Source organism: Phoenix dactylifera, chromosome 10 (genome assembly GCF_051530095.1).
Source record: "Phoenix dactylifera cultivar Ajwa chromosome 10, Ajwa_hap1_PhDact_Kaust_v1.1, whole genome shotgun sequence".
Taxonomy (NCBI): domain Eukaryota; kingdom Viridiplantae; phylum Streptophyta; class Magnoliopsida; order Arecales; family Arecaceae; genus Phoenix; species Phoenix dactylifera.
This window is the reverse complement of record NC_143199.1, coordinates 32,433,247-32,454,725: the sequence shown is the minus strand read 5'-3', so window position 1 is coordinate 32,454,725 and position 21,479 is coordinate 32,433,247. Positions and strand designations below refer to the sequence as shown.

General features: G+C 41.4%; 2 protein-coding genes across 5 annotated transcripts; one reads left to right on the top strand and one right to left on the bottom strand.

Moving 5' to 3' along the window:
- Positions 1-7,369: 7,369 nt before the first annotated feature.
- Positions 7,370-12,617, top strand: LOC103706917 (uncharacterized). 2 transcript variants are annotated; one of them, XM_008791184.6, is made up of 7 exons: positions 7,370-7,889; positions 8,695-8,872; positions 9,936-10,033; positions 10,695-10,791; positions 10,948-11,033; positions 11,114-11,208; positions 12,226-12,617. In XM_008791184.6, exons 1-6 carry the CDS (start codon positions 7,635-7,637, stop codon positions 11,165-11,167), a joined length of 768 nt encoding a protein of 255 aa, XP_008789406.3. In that variant the 5' UTR covers positions 7,370-7,634; the 3' UTR covers positions 11,168-11,208; positions 12,226-12,617. The 2 variants fall into 2 exon arrangements, with proteins under 2 accessions (XP_008789406.3, XP_008789407.3); XM_008791185.6 differs by having other exon boundaries at positions 11,402-12,617.
- Positions 12,618-13,373: 756 nt separating this feature from the next.
- Positions 13,374-19,926, bottom strand: LOC103706916 (putative methyltransferase PMT3). 3 transcript variants are annotated; one of them, XM_008791182.5, is made up of 9 exons: positions 19,658-19,926; positions 18,728-18,829; positions 18,316-18,651; positions 18,063-18,227; positions 17,775-17,957; positions 16,926-17,520; positions 15,446-15,558; positions 15,076-15,296; positions 13,374-14,051 (listed from the first exon to the last, which is right to left on the bottom strand). In XM_008791182.5, exons 3-9 carry the CDS (start codon positions 18,580-18,582, stop codon positions 13,730-13,732), a joined length of 1,866 nt encoding a protein of 621 aa, XP_008789404.3. In that variant the 5' UTR covers positions 18,583-18,651; positions 18,728-18,829; positions 19,658-19,926; the 3' UTR covers positions 13,374-13,729. The 3 variants fall into 3 exon arrangements, with proteins under 3 accessions (XP_008789404.3, XP_088562251.2, XP_008789405.3); XM_088706125.2 differs by having other exon boundaries at positions 18,316-18,829; positions 19,535-19,850; XM_008791183.5 differs by lacking the exon at positions 18,728-18,829 and having other exon boundaries at positions 19,658-19,850.
- Between the last annotated feature and the right edge of the window lie 1,553 nt (positions 19,927-21,479).

Genomic DNA, 21,479 nt, shown 5'->3' with positions numbered 1-21,479 from the left:
CAGGGATTTAAAAAAAGAAGATACTGTAGTAGACCGACAGTATTCTTCCTTTTTTTTTTTTTCTCTCTTCTTTTTTACGTTATTATTGTTTTCAATTTTTTCTTTAGATTCCCCGTGATGGATCCTATTTGTTAAAGTTAAGATGGAGAGAGGAAAGGGAGGCTTCACGGGAAGAAGATATGCTTAAAATATTAGTCTTTTCACTCCAGTCTTATTTGGCGATCAACTTTCTTCCTATCTAAGGCAATGGAGGATTAATTAATAAAATAAATCCAACTCCGATTCTATTGTCAACATGTGCACGAATACTCTCTTGATAACACGCCCGATATTGGAGTTTTAATTAAAAAAATAAATTTTTCTTATCTAGTTGTTTTATATCTTCCGCTTTCAGAAGAGTTATAATTCTTCAAAAGAAAATGTTGATTTTCTAAGACTTACAGTATTTTCCAAATATTATGTTAATATTTAGATAAAGTATATAAATAGCCTTCTTCGGATTAATTCTTATCCAATCCAATCTATCTCTCTCACTGGTACTTTGTCTTCCGAGAATTTCTTCCACTCTTCAACTTCATGCTTTTTATTTTTTTTTCTTTTTTATCTTTTCTTCTTTTCTAAGCATATGAACAAGTCGGTCAAATCAAGCCTCTCCAGTGCTCGTTAGAGAAGGATCAAATTGAGACAAATTGTTATACTTTAGGGGCGAAATCGCTGCAAACCCGCACATAGGGAGCGAATCACGTTCTTAAGGCAGTGTATATCACACGCCTCGATTCGAGCAAGCTTTTTTTAAACTTTTGAATTTATTTTAATAAATTATTCTTTTACAAAATAATGATATAATAATTTTTAGGCAATAATTCCTCCAACATATGAAGAATGAAGAATGCTCCCCTGAGTCGACGACAAACATATATGCATATAAATAATAGGGGATGAGACCAATGCGAAATGTTTGGAATAGCACTAAACGTAAGGTCGGTTGACATATCAAACAACAACCATTTGGTGTTGTTCCAATATATAAAAGAAAGTAAAGAAAATAAAAAAAAAAGTTTAATATGCGTATGCATGCATGCATGCAGGATTTGATTCGTAGATTTAAAAAATTGACAAAAATGTTAGCTTAGCTTGGACGATGGATTATCCGGCGATCAGGGATCCGGGGACAGGGCAACCTTGAAAGGTGGCCAATTTCAATCAATGCGCGGAGCAAAAGACGAAAAACCCCATGATTGATGGCAGGGCCCTGGCCAGGCCCATAGAGTCCCCAAGGCCAATTAGGGGAACCGATCCCGGCCGTTGGTGACCCTGTGCGTCCATTGATGACGGCTGCTGCAGCCGGAAACCCCCAGCCTCTCCCATGCGCCGCACCACACGCCAGTGAGAAGCCGTGCCCGTTCGAGCGTTGCAAGTTTGATCACACCTAGCCGTCTTCTAGAGTTTCCAAATTATATCCGCTGATCTGGATAGTTATAAGTTCAATGGAGGGACCTACCTGTCTCGTTAGTGGTTATCTATCAAAGGATATTGTCATCCAAGCACAGATTTCTATGGCCCAACCGACGCGGAATGTCTTCCATTTATTAGATAATCCCTTGCAAGGCCGGAACCATTCACATGACGAATGCACGAGAATAATTGAATACCAGCAGATTAGTAGGACAATATATAACAGTATGATGCGAAAACTGTCCCATATTAACATCAAACAAGCAATAAGATATATTCTTCTAAATAAACAATCAGGACTCTTTCAGAATATTACACAACATAACCCTGAAAACTATGTGGCTGGCGGTTTCGGCAATCACCCCTATTGGCTTTAACCTAAAATAATCGACAGCTAATCAAATGATTAAGCTTGGACAGGCTTCGTTCCGAACGTCTCATGGCACAGCCATACTTACCCCACCCACTAAAGTTTTGTCTCCAGAAAAATTCCTTGATCGTGAGAAACAGATATAATTAGAAACAGATAAAAGCTGGCCGCCACCTTACTTTGCAAACCATAAGGGATCGAGGACAAAATATTCTAATCGAATTGTCATGGTCCATCGTCATTTCATTCTCCAACGGTGCCAGAAACCAACCAACCAACCAACAAACAAACAAACAAAACGCTATGATGTGCTCCCCTAGCTAGTTAGTTAGGGTTGTATTGAGCACTGGAGGACTGTTCTGATGGCTTGGGAAGTTGGGAAATGGTTGTCTACAAGCATTCTTTAGGACAGATACCAACCCGATTCTTGAGAGGGAAAGCATGAAAGATAGAAACACCAATAATCGGAGACATATATACTATATATACTAGAATAAACTAAGTCGACAGTTCGATAAACATGAGGGGACTGGGCGCATGGAGCCTGTTGCGGGGACGGCCTTTGGCCGGAGCCTCACACAATAGCATAGCTCACATTAAGCTAGCAGAGAAAGAGGACTGCGTTTCTCCCGAGGTATTGTCCGCTTTGGGCGCTCCGACCCGCGCGTCCAGCGCAGACGGGGGGAGACCACTGCCCTCATGGATTTGCCCTTCAAAAGGCGCCTCAAGAAGAAAGGATTTCCACCCCCCATTCAAGGCACAGAACATTTCCGCTACTAGCCGATGTGGGACTAAATTCAAGGCCCCCTTCCCCCCGCAACATAGCCCCCCAGTGGGAAGGTTCTCGAGCCTCCGCAGTCCTAAGGGATAGTCAACGGTGGGAGGAGGCGCCCCCTACCTGGCGCGCCATCTGTTGCGGGGACGGCCTTTGGCCGGAGCCTCACATAACAGCATAACCCACATTAAGCTAGCAGAGAAAGAGGACTGCGTTCATTCCGAGGTATTGTCCGCTTTGGGCGCTCCGGCCCGCGCGTCCAGCGCAGACGGGGGAGACCACTGCCCTTTGGGCGCTTCGGCCCGTGCCTCCAGCGCAGACGGGGGGAGACCACTGCCCTTTGGGCGCTCCGGCCCGCGCGTCCAGTGCAGACGGGGGGAGACCACTGCCCTCACAGTTTTGCCCTTCAAAAGGCGCCTCGAGAGGAAAGGATTTTCACCCCTCATTTAAGGCACAGAACCTTTCCGACACCTCTGGCCATACTGAAATAGTACCAAACAAGCATACAAAATGTACAGGTCCATACTGAAGCAATTGAAATTAAGGCATTAGCTTGTCATCATATAGGTCCATCGACAATGACTTACCAAGTAGATTCTTCAGGCAAGAGTCAATAGAACGGCCTAAACATGAACACAAGTGGGAAGGAAAATACTGAAGTAGCTTATGTTTTCAGAGTCTAGCTTTCTGCGCAAGTTCAGGAGCAGAAGTGGTTTAACTGCCAGTGGGAGCTAGGAGGGAGAAAGTATTCCGATTTTTCCTCAAACTACTTCTATGCGTTACCATGAGCAAGAAATATCTATAACAAGCTGGGCCAGATCCTAGATTTGAATGCTAATGCTAAAGAAAGCTTCTTTATTTTTCAAAGCTGCCATGCACAGTTGCACTGCAAACTAATTGGAAACTTCGATCGAGTACCAAATAATAGTTCTCAATCACCTGGTCTTTTGTCCCCTGATGGTTTCTCCTTGGTTTATTTATCAGACTGACAAAAACATACATGTATATATGCTGTCCTAGACAAACACCCCACAAATGCAAACCTATAAAAATGGACATGTAATCTGATACTTTTCCTTCGAATCGCATCAAGATAAAAGCAAAACATTATAAGATTTGTGAATGTATGATTAGAACTGTAAAATTGGAGAGGAGAAAACACTAAATTTTTCACAGGCATCATAATGAATGCATAGAAGGCAGCAGCATAATCGAATAGTACAAACTATTAGAGGTACTCTGGGTATTTCATTGTGATATACCCCAATAACTTGCAGACAAAACTGTTAAGACAGGTGGCTTTTTTTTTTTTTTTAAAGATCACCTGGAGCTCCCAGATTAGCATCAAAATAACCACTTCCTTTTCTCCCCAGTCCCTTGCAGCAATTCCACAATCTTGGCCTCCTTGAAGCAGGATCCTTACTCCCTCCTCGATCTCCCTGCTTCCTAACCTTGGGAATACAATTTTAATTAAGTGCTAGTATAACTTTCGTGCTGGAGGTCAAAACCAAACATCAAAACAAAGTATATCTGCTTCTTGTTCAGTCCACAGTGGACATAACCAGAAACCCTAGGGAGCTCTCCTCTCTTCCTCTTTGGCTCTCTCTCTTTCACCCATTGCCTCCGGCGTGTCTTCTATTTTATTCTTTATTCATCAGCATTGCTCTTCTACTCATTTTCGTCCAAAACATTGGTCAGTGCTCCCAACCCTCCTGGGACTCCTCTTTGTCAATGATATTTGGTGCGTGGATTTCAAGCACACATTTGTGACAGAGTTCTTTCCTTCTCCTTCCTTCTTAATTTATCTTTTATTTGCCCCGTACTCTTGTCCTCTATTTCTTCCATCCCTCCCATCTATCCATACATCTTGCAACCCTTGCTTAGGGGGTTGGAATGCTTGATCTTTGACCTTATTAGAAATCACATGCTGCCATTCCATTTGGATCATTTTATCCAATTAAAGATTTATATGCTATTCTGAAACTGGCTTTATAGTAAGCAGCATTGTAGGCCTACTAGTTAATGTGCTTCTCACCCGCATCAACTTGACTGGCTGAATGCCCGGGAGGCATCCAGTCAATCATGGTGCCCCTACCAAGTTGGTGCTTGGGTTAAAGTAGTATTGATGCCGGAGACTTGGGTTCAGTTCTCGCCTACACCCAATAAAAGATGTTCGCCCATTTAAAGTTTGTCGAGTATGCTTGAGAGAAAATTATTTATAAGTCCCCAGTTGGACCTAATAAAATTGCACAAAGATTTTGCACGTAGAAGCTTCATGAAGTCGGCTCGTTTTTTTTTTACCTATATTACTTTATATTCTAGATAAAACTATTTATAAGCCCCTACTTGAGAGCTAATTACAATAAATTTTTTTGTTAAAGCCTTACATGACGTTAATGATGATTTGTTGCTTTGCGTATTGTGAGGATAAACGATTTATATGTTTCTTTCCGAATCTTAAATTATGTCTGATATCATAAAATTTACAAAGACAATTTACTATGAAGCTTCTAGTTGGAACTTAACTTAGTGCATGCGTAGCCGGCAATATTTGCGGATTTCATGTGGAATAACCTGGGGAAAAACTACTCATAAGTCCCTCTTTAAAGCTTCTATTATGTCTAAGCCTAAAATAAGTGTTTCATGTGAAGCCAGTAATAAATGTCACTTTACATGAAATATCTTGAGAGTTAATTAGTTTGAAACCCCTTGTTGACATTTTATCTACATAAAACTTGGTACATTTTAAGCTTTAGACAGAGCTGATATGCTTGCCGGCTTTAGTTAATATAAAATGTCTTGGAAGAAAAAAAACTAGTCAGATCAGTGTTAGGATCCATGCCGGTATACCTTATGGCCAACACTGTGATCCCAAAGATGACCCTGTTGAAGATTGAACGTCTCCTCAGGAGTTTCTTGTGGGGGTCTCATGGTGGGGGCCATGGGGTACATTTGGTGGCCTGGGAGCAGGTCTATCTTCCTATCAGTGAGGGCGGTCTGGGAGTACAGTCCCTCTTGGAGAGGCGTGAGGCCCTTGTCGCTCGACACGCAGCCCGTTTTCTGTTGGAGCCACAGGGGCTCTGGAGCCGGGTGATGGCAGCCAGATATGGCCGAGGGGTCCCTGAGGTGGCACGGAGTGGCCGCCGAACCTCTTTTATGTGGCGGGAGATCGGGAGGTATTTGCCGACTGTGTTGGCTAACACCAGGTGGCTGATAGGCGATGGACGGAGCATCGACGTGATTTGTGATCCATGGGTGGACACCCTTCCTTTGAGATACTGGCCGACGATGGTGGATACTGAGGCAGCCGAGGGGCACCGGGTATGCGACCTCCTAGCACCAGGGAGGACAGAGTGGGATGAGATCAGACTCCATCAGTTGTTCGGGGTACACCTTGCTGAGAGGATTCGCTCCCTCCCAGTACCAGGATGCGAGGGGCCAGACGTCCGGGTATGGGGCACCTCATGTAGGGCCAGTGTCAGGTTGGGTGATCTATCACGAGCTATCCGGCAGGAGCATGAGCGGGGACCGGACTACACCTGGATATGGAGGTCCGGTCTCCACCCGAGGGCAGCTCTCTTCTTGTGGAAGGTGATGTGGGATCGCCTTCCGACGAGTGCAGTGCTGAGGAGGCGTGGTTTGGGGATCCCTGCGGAGTGCGGGGCTTGCGGCGTAGACGAGTCTGTGGACCATGTACTATTTCGGTGCACCTGGGCGAGGGCGACATGGCAGTGGACAGGTATCCCGGAGGTGGCGTGGCGGGAGAGGAGATTCTTCCTTCAGATGATACGACAGTGGCTGGCCAGTCCCGGGACACATCAGGAGGCCATCAGAGCGACCTGCACAGCCCATCAGATCTGGCTGGCAAGGAACGCTCGCATTTTCAGCGAGCGCAGGATGTCGCCGAGATTTGTTGCGGAGTCTGCTCGTGCATTGGCAATGGAGCCCAGACTCACCATCCCTTCAGATATACCTTTGATAGCTCGGGACACCTGGGGTTCCTTCTCTGCTCAGGCAGCTCCTCGGACGGTGTTTTTCACCTGGGAGCCCCCACCCCCGAGTTTCCTCAAGGTCAACTTTGACGGGTCGGTGTTGGATGGAGGTACGCGCGGCGGGGCAGGTTTCGTTATACGGGACCCTCATTCTAGGGTAGTGGCAGCAGGCGGTTGCCAGTTGTTCGACATATCAGTCCCAGGGGCGGAGTTGCGAGCTGCCTGGGCGGGTCTTCGCCACGCGCGGCAGGTGCTGCGGGCTAGCTCGATCATCCTGGAGGGCGATTCGGCTACAGTTATTGGGTGGATCCGGAAGGGAACGATTGGTGAGAGCGCAGACCACCCTCTGATCCGGGACATCGGGATGATGGTGAGGGATGGCGCGGCCTTTCAGGCCACGCATGTATTCAGAGAGGCCAATGGGGCGGCCGACTGGGTGGCTGCATATGCAGCCCACCACTCAGGATACGTCCTGTGGGCAGGAGAGAGGGAGCTGCCTTTAGTACTTCGTGAGATTATGTATTTTGACTTTCTTGGATGTATTCGGACACATGTTGTCTGAACAACCCGTCAAAGAAAAAAAAAGAAAAGAAAAAAAAAATCAGTGGCAACTTCCTCATTGAAATTTAAATTACGCATAAGCCATTGCATTTCAACATTATAATACCAACAACAAAGTTTAAATCTTAATGACAGCTTAATTAGAACCAGTGTTGGTAAAAATTTTCGTGTTCACATTAATTAAGTGCTACATTGATATTTACAGATCAGTCCTCTAGGTTTGAACATAATCTATGCGTAGCCCGACATTTTCCCCCGACTCTCGCGTCCTCTTCTTCCTCCGACCCCCACAGCTTGTACGGGCTTCAACTCCCGTCTATCTGTCACCCTCCAAATCGGCTCTCCAAGCGCCCCTCCCCACCCGCTCCAAACCCTAGAATTCCGACACCCTTGCAAAGCCCTAATCCCTCTAGGGTTTCAGATCCATCTAGGGTTTCTGGTGCTCAAGTTTGGAGCCTTTACCCTTTTCTTGGAAGCGATCATGGCGACGGAATCGGCTTCGACGTCGAATTCGAATCCCTCGGCATCGTCCCAGTACTCATTTCCGGCCTCTTCATACTTCCCTCTCCCGTTCCATCTTCAGAACCCCGATCCCACGATGCAGCAACCCTACCTCGCGCCGCCCCAGATCCCTCCTCCGGTCAAGATCCCGCCGGTGTCGCAGACCTTCCCGTCAGCGTATCCTGTCGCGGCTCCGGTGGTGTCCGGTGTCTATTCGCTCCCACAGTACCAGCAGGTCAGTTCTTCGGCTTCTTGTCTTCTATATTTCCGTTTCGAATTGTTGAAAATATGTTGCATTTGATAACGTTTTCGAATTTTATTGTTTTGATGCTGATAATTCATGTGAAATATTTAAATTGAAGAGATTTTACGAAGAAACCAGGTGGAAGATGTAGGTAATTGAGGGAAAAGTTGTGATCTTCGGTCTTCCTAGTAGAAGTTTGGTCGCGTTTTCAAGAAAGATATACCAATTGTACCAAATCTTTACAATACCATCCAATTAAAAGTGCAGCTTGGCTTGTAAGTCCGTGTGATCACAAAGCTAAAGCTAGAGAGGTATCCTATGCTGTTCGATCTAGAGGCACAACCACAAGATTAATAAGTCATCAAAATTATGATACTAGAGCTTCATCTGTCAATAGAATTTTGCGGACCCCTGGCTTTATAATCGAATTGCTAGTTACAATATTTTTGGGAGAAAATGTAAAGATGCAAAATGTCCATGTTCACATATGACCAGATTTTTAATGCTTTGTTGATTTTGTAGTATAATAAATGGGACTTGGATGAGGGACGTGATTGGTGTATTCGGCATAATTATAGGTAATTAGAAATCAACTATGAGTCTATTTGAGTTTGACTAATGATGTTAGGCTTTTCTTCAATGTAAAAACTTGACAAATATCAGTGGATGGAAAAATTGTGATTATCATTAATACTTGTTATCTTATATATTTGTTGCATATTTTGTTCTCAAGGAAGAACTTATGTTTCATATTTTACCTCACAGATTTGCATGACTATAAACTTTATATTTATAGGCACAACAACTTTTCCAGCGGGATGCACAGACTATCACACCAGAGGCTCTAGAAAGTGTGAAAGCTGCTCTTGCAAGTAGTGAAGTTGAGCATAAAGCTGAAACAAAAAAGAGAGCAATACCTCGTAAGGCAGCTGGACAAAGTTGGGAGGATCCAACATTGGCGGAATGGCCAGAGAGTATGTTCAGCAACTCACTTTATTTATATATTTGATTGTGATTCTTTTGATATATATGAATTCTCACTTTGGTAATTGTTAGTGGCTTCAGTTATCAAACATATATTGAGGTTGTGGTATGGCTAAATTTCATGTGTTAATGTGCTCATTATAGGATGGATGACAATTTAATTATTTGCCACCAATCTAGATTTTTGGATGTATAAGTAAATGCAAGCTGCTAAGAGTCGTATGCTCGTATCGATCTGACATTTTTTACTATTGTCTTTAGATTAATATTTCAATTATTGTTTTGAATATGCCATACTGTCTGTATGATAAATTTAAGCTTATTTTTTTATGAAAGACATGGTGAGTTGTTCAGATTGTGGAAATTTATCCTACCTTATGGGGCTAGTTACTGTAATAGGGCTTTTCGCTGAAGGACATTTTTTTTTTTCAGAAGTGAAACTTGTATATGTGCATGTACAATAGCTTCTTCATCTTTTTTTTCAAGTTCATGGCATTTGAACTTTGGAAGATTTTGGTATGAAGTGAAACTTGCTGGTGTGTAAGTTTGTCCATTGCATGCTTATATAAGTTGCTTTTCTTTTATGCAGATTAGGTCAAGGGATTTTTTGGATCAATCTAGGAAAGATGCAAGGTGGTTGACATAATATAGACGATCACAAAAATAGGTCCTTCACTTTTATTCTCAAAACTTTTGGACCTGGACTAGCCCTTCTTGCTTGAGTTTATTAGGCTTCTGTCAAACTTGATTTTAACCAGATCCAGTGTAAAGCATTAAATACAACTATCACATTTGCATATAAAATGTATATACTAAAGGACATTATTTTATGTATTTGAAGCTAATGTGTTATACTTTCTGAATGTATCAAAACCTTTTAGGGATATCATACTTTAGTCTGACTATAGGTAATAGTGTCCAGTTTAGTTGCTTTCCCATAATACTTGCTTATTCCTCCACTTGCCAATAGACGTTTACCTGTCATAAATTGATGTTTGGCATCAGTTTCTATGAAAGAGGTGCAAAGTGCACTCATTCTTAGATATTTTGCAGATGATTTTCGTTTATTTTGTGGAGATCTGGGCAACGAAGTCAATGATGATGTTCTTTCAAAAGCATTCTCAAGGTTCCCCTCCTTCAACATGGCAAGAGTGAGTTTCTATTCAATCTATGTCTAACACTATAGCACAAATTCATTACCTGAATGTCTGACTCCACACATTTTCACTGTCCATGTGTCTCTTAAAACTCCCTTTTTTGAGAAATACACCTTTTCTGGTTTAATTCTTACTCTCTGTTTACAAGGGGGAAACATGAAATTGCACAAGTCAAATTCGGGGGCTTATCTCATTATGTAAATGATCACAGCCATCCATGCTTAAAAATCTCTCAATTCAATATTCAATCTGTTTAATGGCTGTGCAAGAGTTTCTTTCACAGGAAACCGTAAGCGACACCCTAGTTTGATTAATGTTCAGCTTTATCTTGAGGTTTCCAACTTTTACAACAGAATCATGGTAATTCTGAGTGCAATCAGTGAGCTTACTTCCTTTAGGTTCTGAATGGCATTGAAGATTAGGTTGTATTAGATGCAGTCTATTAACAGTGAATTCAGTTTTAGAGCCGTAGTGATTGGAATGACCAGTGTCTTATAGCCTGAAGAAAAAAAAACATACATTGTTTACAGCTGCTAACCAGCCTCTGAGGCAGTATTGCAGATCATATAGTGGCCTTATTTTTTGCAGATAAATGCAGTTTTTATTTTAATTTTAATGATGAAGACTCTTATCAGTTGAAATGTTTTGCTTCTAGGTAGTAAGAGACAAGAGGACTGGAAAAACAAGGGGTTTTGGATTTGTTAGTTTTGGAAACCCTTCAGACCTTGCAGCTGCACTAAAAGAGATGAATGGTACATACTTTGTCCTTTTTTTTTTTTTGAAAGAATACTTATATCCTCTTTTAAGTCGTACAATCTTCATATAACATGCTTCTGTTTAGGAAAAATCATATTTTTATTTTCTTTCATTATCTTACATGGCTCTTCTCCCCACCACAACCATATTAGGTAAATATGTTGGAAATCGACCTATCAAATTGCGTAAGAGCATTTGGAAAGAGAGGACAGATGTTGAAGCTTTAGAAAGGCAAAAGGTATCCTGCTGAACTATTACTTTTTTTAATGCTCCCTTTGTGTTTGTGCTACCGTTAATTACCTCCTGTGCTTTGTTCAGAACCACATTCAGAAGAAGCCCAAACTGCCAAAGAAAAGTATCCTGCACAAATGAAGCTTGAAGGTTCTCACCAAATAATTACCCAGTAACAAGCGGTAAGTTGCTTTGCTAGCCCATTAAGCATCACTAGCCTCTTCACTTCTAATTCTGTTGCTTGTTCCTCCTATATTGCTGAGACTTCCTGAAAATGATCATGCAAATTGAAGAGTAACAAATTAAGTAGATTTTTTTTTGAGCCAGAGAACTTGGATAATAATAAGATTTTCTCTTGTTTTCTCCTCACTGAAGGTTGCTTGCTGATCGTCATTGTCAACTCTGAAAACTGTGTTCCTGTGGTTTCTATCTGATGCCAAATGGTACAACTGCTCTAGATATGAAAGTTAAATCATGCATTGCTGGGATTCCCTTTTTTTTGTGTGAGGGGGTGCTTTGTTTTCTAAAGGAGATCTTCGACTGCCTCAGTATCGAGGTCAGAGGTCAGCTGCTAGGAGGGAGAAATAACAAATGATACAGATTGAAATAGCTTTAGATGCTCTTTCTCTATGCTATGGAGACATTCTCGATAATATACTTCAAATAAGTCTCTTCCTCTCTTGGGGGGCAATCCAAATGCTAATGATCACTCATCTCTTGTCTAGTCGCTTTAATTTGAAGTTGCATTTTACTTAAATGAACCAGAATGCTGTTATATTTTGTGTTAGCATAGGTTGGTAGTCATGGAAACATTTTGGTCTTCTAGCCAATGCCTTCAATGCAACAAAGGAGGCAGAATCATTGCACACAATTGCATTGCTGACAAGAGTAACGTGCTGGTATGCCCCCATTGAATATCAACCCATGCAATACAAAACATGGCGACGTTCCTGGCATTTTTACTGGGCTATAACATATAAATGCTTACCAGTGCAATACAACTTTATAGAACATGTGTGCGAGAGTGCAGAGAGGAGACAAGGTGATAGAATGTTGGGGTCCTCTTGTAAATAAGTTGAATAATAGGAACTAGTATGTTAGGGCTGCTATGTGTTTGCTTCTCAATTTATTTGCATTTATTGCTATATTGGTGAACTTGGATTGCTGCAAAATATCTAACTTCATTTTGTTTGCATTAGTGTGAAGAAATTTGTTGGAGCAGAGCATCGCAAGCCTGGATTGTGACTGATGCATGATGAACAAACCATGCACGCTATAGTTCCCTTTTGTCATTAAGAAGCAAAAGCCCCATGTATGATGGTCTGACTCAAAAACTAGCTTTTTCTTTTCCTGAAATATGGCCTCTCATGAAGGTCGGAGTTCGAAGTAGTACCATTATTTACAAGGAATTGCCATCTCTGGTCCTCTGATATTTATGAAGATTTTTTTTTTCGAAATTGAATGGTGAGCTGGGTTTTAGAGCATGCGATGATGTACATGTTAGTCTCACTTTGAAAATATGGCAGTGGGATTCTTGTGTAACCTTGTTCATATGATTCCTTTTGTTCTGATATATATTTTAGCTAGTCCAGTGTGATGTTAGGTCTTGCGGTGATGGCCCCATATTTGCTTAAGCTCGAAAAGATTTGATACCCAGCACGCCTTTAAAATGCTTTTAAAATGCTTTCCAGGAGTAACCATGTTTCGTAATATCTTCCTGGTCGTGCCATTCAAGGAGCTCTTCAAATATCTCCGCCAACCAAGCACCGAAAGAACGACCTTCGATCCACGGTAGGACCCTGGCAGGAACTTTGGCATGCGAGAAGCACGGACGGCTGTGGTCTTGCATGATGGAGCATAGCTGGTTGTGATCTTGTTTGATGGAACATGGATGGCTGTGATCTTGCATAACGAAGGGTGGCTCTTACACGAGTCGTGCTTAAGAGAGATGTTTGTGAGGAGAGAACGTTAATTTGTTTTTTATTGAAATACGAAGCAGCCGTTGGTCACAGAAAATATAAATAGAATAAATGGGTCTATCATATATATAATGTGATTACGTCTCATACACGTCGCCAAACTCTCGAACGGTGTGTGCGTGTGTGCGCGTATGTAATACGGAAGCAGATGCCAGCTTAGTCGACAGCGTGGACACAGCCATTTCCATAGATCGGCAATCCTTCATGATCTAGGGAATTATCAAGTACCTCCTTGATGCAGATGGTATCAGCTTGTGGGCACGAAGAAAAGAGAATAAAAGCTGGCATAGGTGATATGAAATCAAAGCCAGTAATGAAATCAAAGCCAGTATGCTCGGATGAGACTAAATGCCAAAGATAGCAGAACAAAGTTCGCAAGCAGAGGCTGTACATTCATTTCTAGGCATACCAAAGTAGCCACATACCCTACAGTTGTGCCTCCACCTGTATACGTTTTCAGATCCATCTAAAAGGAATGTTTTGAGCACCTTTATTAGATGAAAAAAAGGACTGCTTTTCAGAATGAAAAAAAATAGACAAGAATGTATCGCATAACGCTGAACTAGGCTTACGGACTCAACAACCAGGCCTACAGTTAGAAACAGGGGAAAGTAAACCACTCACTCCTCGTGGACCTTTTTCGTGCACTCAGGCCAATCATTTTTTTGGCCCAACTGCACAAACGAACAGAGAAACAAAGGAGGTCAAAGCTATTTAAGGACTTTTATGCTGAATCATTGAGGCTGTCATCTACCAGCCACATCTTTTTTTGGATAACAAATACCATCTCACCATCTTCTGAATCCAAGTTTGGCTCAGCATCCACCACAGCAACTGATTCCCATTGCAATGCTGTTAAAAACTTTTTGATGAACTCAATGATTGGCCTCCTGTCTCGGAAAATTATGAAACCAGTTGGCCTGAGCATTCGGTCCATCTCAAGAAGCAGGTCTTCGGCGCTGCAACCTTTTTTCTCTATGTCAGCGAAGACAGTCCAAGCATGTAGGAGATCATAAGTACGAGGGTATGTTGAGAATGCCTCACACCTGTCAAATTTGAGATTAATCATTAAAACCCAAATTTGCAGAACTATAAGATAGCATTTGCCCGCAGGGCTCGATATTGGCTTCTATCTTGACCGAGACGGTATATATCAGCATAAGTAACATAGATCCTACTGTATGCTAAATTTCTCCAGGAAAACTAACTATAAACCTGTTGATATCAACCATCAAACTTTCCTGTCTCCCTATAGAGGCTTACCCTGAAACTACCGAGACGTGTCTCTGTAAAACAGGAAAGCGCGCGCGCGCAGAGAGAGACAGAGAGAGACAGATTTCTTTTATGGTTCTATTACTAAAATGGAAAAAGGTGCTAGTGCGATCAACAAGAACCTTTGATAAGGTAGAACCAGTTTGAGATGGACTGACAATGTAGTGCAGGTTTGGCCACAACCTCAAAGAAGAGGACTTCAATTTCAGCTGGAGGGGGTATTATTGAAAAAAGAGATGGATAATGGTCAGCAGGCATTTTTTCAACATCAAAGAACATGGCAATAGATAGAAACCAAAGGTAAAATCCAACAAGAGAACTCAACTCGATGGGGTATAACTTGCTATTTACCTCCTAAGTTTAAAATTTTGCCTGATGCTTTAACACTAGATATTGAAATAATATTGAACTTCATTAATGACAGATACCATACCAAATTAGAAACAGCATGATGTAAACCTTATCAGAACTTATTTTAGTTACAAGCACATAACACAATTTAGGAGTTAAGAAATTATTGGGCAACCCATCTATTTTGGCAAATCATCAAAACAAGGTTGCCCTAGAAGTTAATCTACTCAAATAGTCCTAGGACCATAAATGCACGATGCAACAATAATTAATTGGCTAACCACCAATATTGATCTTTGCTTTTCATGAAAACCTATACCACTGCCTCATTCTGCACACGACTGAGAAGTGGCAATAAGTGGATTAAGTAAAAGTCCCATTTAGTGAAATAGAGGCACAATTCTAGATTTCAGAACTTAGGTGCATATAAATTAGACAGCTGCTTACCAATCATGCAGGGTGCCTATTAGGCCTCTATCATAAATTATCTTGAGGGTATTTGGTCCATCTTCTGGTACAACATTCATAACCCAAACATCTTTGTCTCTGAGGGCAGCTGCAAATGATCCCATATTTGTCTTCATGTCCATTAAGTTCCTCAGACTGTTTGGTCGTATTTTTGGACTCAATAGGCTCCAATAACTCTCAACCCTCTCTTGCCAAATCTCCTGCAGTATATGAGCAAATATGAGAAACCAAACTCTGCTATACCAATGATCATCTGTAACTCTGTATATTAATTGTATGCTTGCGCTAACTGGCATCAAAAGACAACCACAAAGAAAAACATAAAGAGCAGAAATGCTTGTTCTGTTACCATGTCCTTTTCAAATGTCTCACTGGAAATACCAAGATCAGCAAGGCGGGGAGGAGGTGTAGTTAAGCGAGCTGGCCAAGGAGCCAATCCACTCCCCTTATCTCTATGGCTCTCTGCAAAAACGAAAATATTTTGGAAGTTACCACAAATTTTAATTTCAAAATTTCTGAAGGGCGATAAGATGAGTATTTTTTTCAAAAATAAAACAATGGGTCCACATAGTGGACATCTAAGATTTTCATCAATAACATGAATATCTTGTATGCCGCTTAGAATATTCAGAGCAAAAAGAGCTCTGTTGACACATACGGCAGTCCAGTAGAACAAGGCAACAAACACCACAAATTCTTTCCATGAAGATGAGGCATCAAATTTCTAAAACCTTTTTCACCACCAAAGGTGTTGAAATTGTTAATGACTAATACAATATTTGCTTCCTCTTGTAAAAAAGGCAACAGCCCAATAGTTGCAGTCCTCTTCAATTGGTGGAAAGTCTGTGTTCGAATCTTGGGATTGTTTTCCAAAGTGTTGTTCAACATGGTCCTCCTACCATTACTTCAAAAGGAATATAAAATGGAAAAAAGATTTGGCTCCCCTTGGTTGCATACAACAGAATATAGTGCATGTTTGTCAAGATACACGCACAACTTTTGTGAATCAACACAAGGCATAGTGGTCTCATAGCGGTTCTCCCATGCATACATTATACAACCAGTAAACATTGTTGCCATAACAATTAAAGTCCTTAAACTTGCAAACAAACAGCAAGTGTAGTTTCGCGGTCCTCTATTTAAACAACATTGATAGCATTTCTGGATAATGCTGGCCAACTTTCAAAATGACTAAACTCGAAATCAGACAATCAGAGGCACATTATAAAACAAATCAAAACAGTTTAATAAGTAATAATCCTATTCCCCACCCCCCACCTGCTGCATGCCCCTACTGCTAATAGAAAAAGAGACTGAGGTCACACGAATCTGAAAGTGCATAACTACAATCTGCATGTACAAAATAAGATGTTCTATGGTTTATATAGGGCAAAACATATCCAATCAAATGAAGAGGGAATCATCATAGCACATCTCTAGTCCATATATAATTGACTGGATTCATATGGTTGTACACTTGGCATATAACATACCAAAATGAAAAAACTTAAATTAGGTCAAAAGAGAAACCATAAGTCCATATTAGCAGAGATGAGCACAATAATGATTAACCCGGCATAAAAAATTCATGAACAGATTTTTCCACAATATGGCCATGATCACAACAATTACTCTAAATAGTTTCTTACATAGCTAGATTTCTCAAATAAGAACTCAACAAGCACACCAAAAAGCCTAGCTGCATAATAGTCACAAGCAATCCCAAATATTCAGAAATGGTAAAATAAGCTTGGTAAAATCCAATGACTTCTGTAGCATGAAGAAAGAAAGAAATAATCACAAGCGGTGAAAAATGCCAGGATACTCACGGTCAGAGTAAGGAGTGATACAAGCCTGCATTGGGACACCCCAAACAGCATCTGCATCATCATCAGATCTGCATAAAGGAGGTCTCGTGCCCGGTGCTCTGTTCATGTAACAGTCATTTGTCAAAGGTTTGACCCATATAACTGTCTGGTTTCTTTTGGCAGCAACTTTCCAACACATTCGTTCAACCAGTGCACTCATTGCTTTCCATATTCTAAGATCCTCTTCATCCTGAGCATATGCTTCAGGAGATGAATAGGCAAAATAACCACCTGGCCTAAGCAGCCTATCTAACTCAAGTAGAAGGATCCCATCCCTTTGAAGCCAATCAATTCTACATCGAGAACAGTGAGCAAGTTCAAATGATCTGCTAGGGTAAGGAAGTCTCTTCGTCCCTAACACACCAAGGTATGCGGGAATTCCTCTCTCCAAAGCAAATTGAATCTGGTTTTGATGAACATCATTTGGCGCTAAAGACATTGCTACAATATTTGAGGAAAGAAGATATCCTCCAAAACTTGCAACTCCACAACCAACATCAAGGACCGTCCGGATTCTTCCCTCATTATTCAAATTATTATTTGTGAAGTTAAGCATCTGTCAATTCAACCAGGAACAAGTTTGTTCATTTTGTCATCCAATGAAAGCATACGATAAAGGAATAAATGCACAGCAAACATGAAAAATGCACTGGCCAGTAATTAGAAGATTTAACAATCCTAGATTATAGACAAGCAACTTTAGAATATATATATAAAAAGTTATGATTAGAATTAGGATATAGTAAAATGCCAGAAAAGTGTTAGCTTCCCATATTAAGTTTCTTAATAGTGTATGCAAACCAAACTTACATTTGCAAGTGATGCTATATACTTATCAGCTCCATAATGAAAATGAGTTCCACCTCCAGGAAATGCAATCTTGTCACCTTTGACAACCATCCAGTTCTGGTCAGACTTCTCGTGTGCAAGGTGAGTGTGAGGTATGTTCACCTTCCACACTTCATCTCGGCTTTTTGGCCACTTGATTGGAATCTATAACACAAGTAATAACGCATTCAGCAAAAGTTTTAAAATACACAATAACTGTGAGGTAACCATATATCATGGGCATTTTCATTCAGGTACACACTAGCTGACCTTATAACCCGGTGGTGGAGGGATCAAGCAATTGAAACGCCTCTCAGGCTGGGGGCAGTGCCTCTCATAATGTTCCATTAAAGATAGATCCAACTTTAGTCGTGTTTGATAAATAAGATTTCTGTCTAGGCAGGGAATCAACTCTGAATGCCGATCGTCGCAGATCTTCATTGGCAAAACAAAAACGACTAAATTCAGTAAACATGATAGTCAATGATTGTAAACAGAAACAACTAATTCAACAAACACTTACTGGAAAGCTCTTGGGTACAAGACTGCCATCCCCATCTTCCAGCACAAAAATGGACTCATCTGATTTGCCAACCTCTCCACTATCATCACTACTCCAACCAATTGATCTTGAGAATCTACTACCATACTCTAAAGCAGAGCTAGTATGCTGCCCCCGAGGACCGAAGAAAGAACCATAATATAGGAACAAAAAACCTAAAATGAGCACCATAAGACACAACGACGGGACCAAGTGTTTCTTTTGACCTCCATCTGCTCTCCCCCTCATGACGTTAGCAAACAAAATCTATTATAGTCCTCTTCTACAACAGCATTCAAAGGATCATATAACACCAACCTGTGATAAAATAAATTAAGATCTCACAAAAAACTACAACCCTTACAGCAAAACTTCAGTCAATGCCGTAACTAACTTGTACTGCCTTTCCTTCTCGATAAGAGATCCTAATCTTTTAAAGAGAAATGACAGAAAATCTGCAAAAATTGACCCTGAAGCAGACAGGTGGAAACAAAACCTGGAAACATCGAAGATATTTACTATCAGTCATCAACCATAAATTTCTAATCACTTATCAGAATTTAACCATGCCAACAGCCTTCAATACCAATAGGAGAGGGCGGGTAAAAATACATCCAGGTAATCAATCAGGAAAAGAACTGAGGGCATAGATCTGAAAGATTCAGCACACAATCTAAAGATAGAGGGGGGAAAAGAACTAAAAATTACTGATGTTCACTGCTTGACATTCGCGAGATCGAGAGAATCTCATGAAATACTGATGAAATCCACGCGATTCATTGGCCAAACAAACTTAGATCAAAATGTCTATAAATCAAAACAGCCATTTACTAACCCACGTTGTTTGTTAGCCAAAACAATAATAAAAAAAATCAAGGATAAGCTACTAGAAGATTTATCAGTACCAATTTCATATCATTGCCAAGCTATCCTATGAAGCGAAATCACGCTAAGAGCGAACTATCCAGAAGCAATAAATTCTCCGCCCAGCGCCCCAAGAGTCCATGTCAAGGTAATTCCAAATAACAGTAATATAAATCCCAAAAAAAAGTATTTTAAAAATAAAAATTCCGAATTTAAAGAACCGTAACATGCACTTTTTCCCAAATTCAAAAACCACGACTATTTTTCCTAAAAAACCGTAAACATTTGGTGAAAAAATCTCTCACGAATGGAAATAGAAGCGAGATGATTCACAGACCCATCAGCCAAGCTAAGTGCCTCATATTTCCCACGACAGAAACCATCAAAACGAAATAGATTTCACCAGTGAAATCATCGAAACGGAAATCGATTGAAACTGAGACCCTACAATCTTGCTCACCGTGATGAGATCTGGACCGGATCTCGATCCGATAAGCGACAACCAAAACCCTAGATCGAGGGAGGCGCTAAGGTAAAGCAAGCACGGGAGCTGTAGGAGGAGAGAGAGAGAGTGCAAGCAGATCTGAGGTTGGGAACGAGGAAAGAGAGTATTTTAATCCGCCGGTCATAGGCATAGCGCACCACCGAGTTTTAATAATGGAAGGTCGCATTACATATATATATAGAGAGAGAGAGAGAGACAAAAAGTTTATTAATAGTTTATTCCATAAGGAATATATTCGAAGTTAATAAATTTGAAGAATAAGTGTCGCTCTACAGACGTGATCTTTCATCAAGATAAGATTATAAACATGATAAATAAAAATTTGTCGATCGCAAGTTGCCTTATTTCTTTACATTTATTTTCCTCGTCTTGGCTATATATCTACTTGTGCTACTGGAATCGGCTAGTGGCCTAGTCCAATTTTTTCATGCATGCTGTGCTTCTGTCACAGTCAAAGGTTCAAAACATTTGTCAGGTCCAAGTCATTGATTTCATTAGCAAACACAGTTCCGGTTGCCACCAAGATGGTAGCCTAGTGGTACTGGGCAGCAATTCTAATCACAAGATTCCAAATTCGAATCGCTACGGCGACGATTAAATTGTGGACTGGAGCTCACTACTTTGGCCACTGCTTGGACTTGTGGTGTAGGACCGCTCTTGAACCGCTAGTAGCCGGGGTGGTGCCGGGTGTGACGTACTCACACGTGGGACTCGAGCCAGAGCTCAGAGCAGTAGCTGAGCCGGGTCCACGGGTGGGAAGGGTATGAGTAAAACCGGTCGGGGTGCCCAACACACGGCCATTTCTGCCCGCATCGAACATTCTCCTGGCGGGACGGGGCCCAGTGGGGGCTGCTAGGCGGGGATGGGCTTGTCCCTTCCTCCCCCCTACCTCTTTTTTTTAAGCAAAAAAAAAAAAAAAAAACACAGTTCCGGTTTCATCACTTCTAATTTGAGAAGTCTTTGTTTCAACTAAAGCTAATTTATTTTAATCAAAAATAATTTCTAATATTATAAGGGCAATGTCATGCAATTATTATGCGCACATGAAAAGTTCTAGCACGAAATGGATGTCAACCATAACATTACATTTTCCCCTGTTATGATGCTGGTCTGAGATATTCGATATCACAATCTTAGCTGCATGATAGATACCAGCCATCGTCATAACCCTCTCGTAGTCGCATTGTCCATAACCCACGCATACAGAGCTTTTTTCTTTAGAAAGACGCCGCTAGCCTATGATCTAAGGATTTCAACAGATTACGAATCTTGGAGTGTGAAGAAGCAGCCTGGATTCCATGACTCAAGGTAAGTCTTCCATCAAAATTTTTATCACCATGCTCTTAATTGCGTAGAATCGGTGGTGGTGGGAACCTTGCCCCAGGTGTTGGCTGTCATGATACCTATTATCGTTCGTGGAGTACAGCTATCAAGAATGAGACGGATGCTCGCAATTTTGGGAAGCCGACCACAGCCCTCATCATTCCGCCAATCGCGCTTGCCGGTCCAGCTTCTGATCTCCGGCCTTGCGATCTGATACCCATTTCGGGCAAGGATGATGCACCTACAGCGATTATATATTCCAATCATCAACATGACGACTTCTCACGCCCACATTCTGCCGACGCACAGCCGCTCAAAAGCCAATCAGCATTCAAGCATGCAAACCAAGCGTATCCAGCTTCATCCGGATGTGCATGTAGGTAGGTACCTGCCTTCCTTCTTTAGCAATCCCCAGGCATTTCTTACAAACAAGTCAAGACTCCAGCCATCATCG

Excerpts from the sequence above, each read along its gene's own strand:
- LOC103706917 (XM_008791184.6), top strand. The coding sequence starts at position 7,635 with ATGGCGACGGAATCGGCTTCGACGTCGAATTCGAATCCCTCGGCATCG. Across the intron at positions 10,034-10,694 it reads CCTCCTTCAACATGGCAAGA|GTAGTAAGAGACAAGAGGAC; the intron begins GTGAGTTTCTAT and ends TTTTGCTTCTAG. Across the intron at positions 11,034-11,113 it reads AAGCTTTAGAAAGGCAAAAG|AACCACATTCAGAAGAAGCC; the intron begins GTATCCTGCTGA and ends TGCTTTGTTCAG.
- LOC103706916 (XM_008791182.5), bottom strand. The coding sequence starts at position 18,582 with ATGAGGGGGAGAGCAGATGGAGGTCAAAAGAAACACTTGGTCCCGTCG. Across the intron at positions 17,958-18,062 it reads CTCCACCACCGGGTTATAAG|ATTCCAATCAAGTGGCCAAA; the intron begins GTCAGCTAGTGT and ends CTTGTGTTATAG. Across the intron at positions 15,297-15,445 it reads AGACATTTGAAAAGGACATG|GAGATTTGGCAAGAGAGGGT; the intron begins GTAACAGAACAA and ends CATATACTGCAG.